Source organism: Penaeus chinensis, chromosome 31 (assembly GCF_019202785.1).
Source record: "Penaeus chinensis breed Huanghai No. 1 chromosome 31, ASM1920278v2, whole genome shotgun sequence".
NCBI classification, from domain to species: Eukaryota; Metazoa; Arthropoda; class Malacostraca; order Decapoda; family Penaeidae; genus Penaeus; species Penaeus chinensis.
The window spans coordinates 27,327,588-27,332,587 of NC_061849.1; the positions used below are offsets into that span (position 1 = coordinate 27,327,588).

At 34.5% G+C, this 5,000-nt stretch overlaps 1 protein-coding gene across 1 annotated transcript in view; it reads left to right on the top strand.

Moving 5' to 3' along the window:
- The window catches only part of LOC125041817 (lactosylceramide 4-alpha-galactosyltransferase-like), a 23,247-nt gene extending 18,519 nt beyond the window's left edge, over positions 1 to 4,728 (top strand). Inside the window, exons 5-8 of the mRNA XM_047637133.1 lie at positions 283 to 479; positions 2,458 to 2,687; positions 3,543 to 3,758; positions 4,452 to 4,728. Coding sequence (XP_047493089.1) covers positions 283 to 479; positions 2,458 to 2,687; positions 3,543 to 3,758; positions 4,452 to 4,604 — 796 coding nt within the window. The 3' untranslated portion in view covers positions 4,605 to 4,728. The remainder of the gene's footprint in view (positions 1 to 282; positions 480 to 2,457; positions 2,688 to 3,542; positions 3,759 to 4,451) is intronic.
- The last annotated feature ends 272 nt before the right edge of the window (positions 4,729 to 5,000 follow it).

Below are 5,000 nucleotides of genomic sequence, written 5' to 3' on the forward strand. Positions count from 1 at the left end.
CATATACCTATGTACCTATATGTGTGAATATCAATAAATAAATATATATGCATACAAATATATGTATGTATATTTATACATATATATTCATATATATATATATATATATATATATATATATATATAGATAGCTAGATAGATAGATAGATAAATATTGTGTGTGTATCTATGCAGCAAATATAACAAACATACAGTGGTGTTCACCCATTAGTATGAGTAATACTTAATTATTTTAGATTTACTAATCATACGATTTAAAACAAATGACTTCTTGTTTTAAAGCCACACGCGTGAGAATCCGAATGCTGATGTGTGGTATGTGATGACTTCGCCGATAGTGAACAACACCGACAAGCTACCAAGTCGTCTGCTCGACCACTATCCGAATCTTCGCATTGTTTCGGTTGACTTGGATTTGGTTTTCAACGGTACTACACTTGAAGAGTTCTTCAAGTCTGGAAGATGGCATAGAAATACCCGTAAGTGCCCTAAAGTGGTCATTTAGTTTATCAGTGTTTGGTCATAGAACTGAAAACTTTTCCTGTCTATAATGACAAAATTTGGTCTCATGGATTTTGGAGATATGTTCGTAGAGGAACACTCTGAACGGGTTGCATATTGACGGAATTTTTGTAATTAGAACCAATCAAAATTTACCTCGGGCTTCCGACGCCAACCAGACACAGGGCACCTTTCTCCACGTACGGTAAGCTCACAGACTAGCTGATGCACCCTGCAAATGTACATAAAAAAAAAAACTCTTACGAAATTGCAAGTCTACTCATCCTCCTTTGGTCACGTTTAGTGAGACACATTCATAGAACATGATGAAAGTGGCCATTAAAGTAGAGACTTAGAGTTTGATTTTAGTGTGTTCGTATATTCTTCGCAATGATCACTTACAATTCAGTATGGTGAAGTGCTGAAAGTTGTATTTTTTAGAACTATCTGATACCCATACAATAAACTAAAAGATGTAACAAGGATAATTATTTTACTACGAGATATAATTGTGAGCCTACAAATACATGCTCATTGTCACACACACACACACACACACACACACACACACACACACACACACACACACACACACATTCATTATGCTCGTAGGGAAAAAATATCGTACTCTTAGACAAAAACACCACGAGAAAACAAAATTTAAAACATTTCACTTATATTATAAGAAAGCCTACTTTATCATAGATAATTTCTATACATTAGCAATACATATTGAGAACAATAATTATTTGATTAAAAAAACAACAACATTTTTTGATTATTTTTAATCTTCATTATGTCCAAGCGCTGCTACTGGATATCGTGTGAAGCCCAAGCGACGCCCTAATTAGCTCAGATTACATAGGTTCCGTACTGGAATTGTGTTTGTCAATATGCAAAAGACCACAAACTCAGGACCCAGGACCAGCACTCTGCCTAGTATTAATAATTTAAGTATGAATCTTATATCGCATAGCTTTCGGTAGAAAAAAAAAAAAAAAAGTTTTAAAAGCTGGAAATGTGTAGGGTATATTGTATGCTGTATGAATTATCAGTTCATCCTCTGCTAATTAATCTTTAAACGTACTCATAATCTAGCATTACAGAGGCCTCTTGTAATCATTGAAACCTCTCAGGTGAGTTCCCCCGCCCGAGCTTTAGATATAATACCCCTTTTGCCCTTCTCTCTTAATAAGAACGTAATAATACGTCACCCGCCGCCAATTTTTTAAATGAAAGACGCATTTTTGACGGCAAGATATTTCACGGTTTCATGCAAAAATCTTGAATGTTCTTGTTCATACCTCTTTGACGGACCTCCATGGTCAGATATCTGGGTTTGGTTCCGTACCCAAACCATGCACTCTCAAACTGCCTCCGGAGAAAGCTTGCTAAAAGTTCATGGCGTCATAGTAGTAAACAAACCTCGAAATTATAAATGACCAAGTTGTGTTCATATCTGTGCCATTCTAACGTATCAGTTTGGAAGACCTATCTTTGTTATTAATGGTAGATATCATTCTTTTTAGGTATTGCTTTAAAACGGGTGGATTTTTTTTTTTTTTTTTTTTTTTTTTTTTTTTTTAGAAATTCATAACCATTTACATAATATGTAAATAATTATTTTTTTTTAATTCCTATTTCCTTTAAATTCTTCAGTTAACTGAAGTAAAACCAAAGCGAGGAAAGGTTTCCTCATTGCTAAATTCACTATCGTTACTAACAACGTCCATTCTGTTTATTTCCATGATTACTTCTGTTACCCTCTACGAACAGGAATGAGTCATCACATATTTCGGCTTGTTTACATTAAAGACAAGACGGATGCTAAAGCTGTTTTTAATTCGGGGAGACGAAGCAATCCAAACCAAAGCTAGATGGCGTGTCTCGTCAAAAAATCTGCCTTTATTTTTTTTTTACAAGAGCATTAATGGACATGGAGATCCTCTTCAACAGCTTGGCCAGTCATACAGCTGAGTGACCTCTTAAGAGTCCTTCTAACGTGGCGGTTCGGAGGATTTTACTCCGACACCGACACCGTCTGCATAAAGGACCTTTCTCCTCTTGAGAACGTTCTCGTCACCAGCACCACGTCTAGGAACCACATTTCCAACGGCGTGTTTCACTTCTATCATCATCATGAGTTCCTAACGATGGTCATGTCAACGATGATTCAGATGTACCATGTGAGTCAACAAGGCTTTATATGCTGGTATAAGGAAGGTCTTGGACGTCACCAAAGGATAAGTATTTTTTGTATAGAGAGTAGCGGTAAAGTAATAAGTGAATTAATTTCGAAATTAAGTACAGTGAGAAATTAAGTTCATAGCAAAGTTCAAATGCAAGTAATCAAAGCAGAACCACCATTTTTCAATAAGTATGTATTTAGTTGTTTATATGTGTGTGTGCAAACACACACAGACACATTTACACACACACACACACACACACACACACACACACACAAACATATATATGTATATGTGTGTGTGTTCATATATATATGTATATGTGTGCATATATATATGCTTATGCATATATATGTATATGTATGCATGTAGATATGCATATGTATATGCACATATACACACACGTGTATGTATGCACACACACACACACACACACACACATATATAGATAGATAGATAGATAGATAGATAGATAGATAGATAGATAGATATAGTCATATATATATATATATATGTATACATATATACATATACATGTATGTGTGTAAGTAAACATTATATATGTATATATGAACACATCTATCTATTTATCTTTATATATATACGGGCATGTGCGGGAGTGGGATTGAGGGATTATATATATCTATATATGAATAAATAATCATATATATATTTATATTTACATACGTATGTACATATATATCCATGTGTGTGTGTGTGTGGGTATGCGTATACACACGTTAATGTACAAGATTTGTCTATATTGCATCTATAAATAATTCTAATTCTCAATAGTAAACGAGTGACTGGCATTCAAAACGTCTCATCCCGTTCCTTCCTCTCTCTGCTCAGCCCAAAGCTTGGGGATCAATGGGACCTTCTACCTTTGGCTCTTGCGTCCAGCGGTCTTGCAATTTAAAGGACATACGCTACCTGTTTCCCAAGAACAGCTCAGACCCCGTCACCTGTGGTAATGTTACCATCTTACCTGAATTTTACCTACTACCGTATCCGTGGAACCAATATAGGAAAATTTTTGAACCTGAAAAATGGGACGAATTTGTTGAAGTAAGTTGTCTCTTCTAGTTGTGCTTATGGTGCTTACTTTTTTTTTCTTCTTTTTATTCTTAGTTTTCTCTGATGTTATTGTATTTTTTAAAACTCTAGTTCTGTAAATCTATGTTGTTTCTCTCCTTCATTCTCTCTTTACTGCTGCTGTCGTTTTCTTTCGATATTTGGATGGATGATACAAGATAGGCTACAGGATTTTTTCCTCGTAGGAAGGAAAATGTAGGGCCTTATATATCGTCATGTTTTGTAACGAGCAGTAAAATGCAAAGTGTATTATTAATGAATATAATAAAAGATAAATAAAATTGTAATTAAATCATCACGGAGGTGAGTGTCACATTAGTTTATAACTCTCAGTAACAACCAAGAGTGTTACATATAAATATAAATAGATAGATAGATAGATATCACGTGACCCGACAAATTGAACCAAAAATATGCCTTCAGAATGCCGACATGCAGGATATTCAGTTTGCAGGTTAATTTGAAAATCATGGATAACCTCATACTCACACTAACTAGAGCATGATAGTGAGTGTATACCCTTGTAAACAACAAAGTCCAGGGAAAATGGTATCTTATTACAACTATAGGTAGTTTATACCAAAACCGTGATAATTCGATTTTATGCTTAAGAAGTCGATCGCCCTGCGCCATTCTAAATCTAAAACAAAATCTTCTTTCTTTCAGACCCATTCACACACGTTTTCGATCCACTCGTATGGCAAAGTTAATGGCGGGATGGTGGTTAAAATCGGATCCAACAGTATTTATGATGGAGCAGCCAGGACTTTTTGCCCCCTCTCATACTTCCACGCCAGTGCCAATCATTCTGCATTTTGATAAACGAGAAAGACAATATATGTATACGTATATATATAGAAATATATGTGTATATACATATATATAAATTGTGTATAATATACATGCTGTATATACACACACACACACACACATAAATATATATATATATATATATATATATATATATATATATATATATATGTGTGTGTGTGTGTGTGTGTGTGTGTGTGTGTGTGTGTGTGTGTGTGTGTGTGTGCGTGTGTGTATGTGTGTGTGTGTGTGTGTATGTGTGTGTGTGAAACTATGTGTTTATCTATCAATCTATCTACATACATACATACATACATACATACATACACACACACAAACATATACATATACATATATATACTTATATATTTAAACATACACACACACAAATATATATATATATAT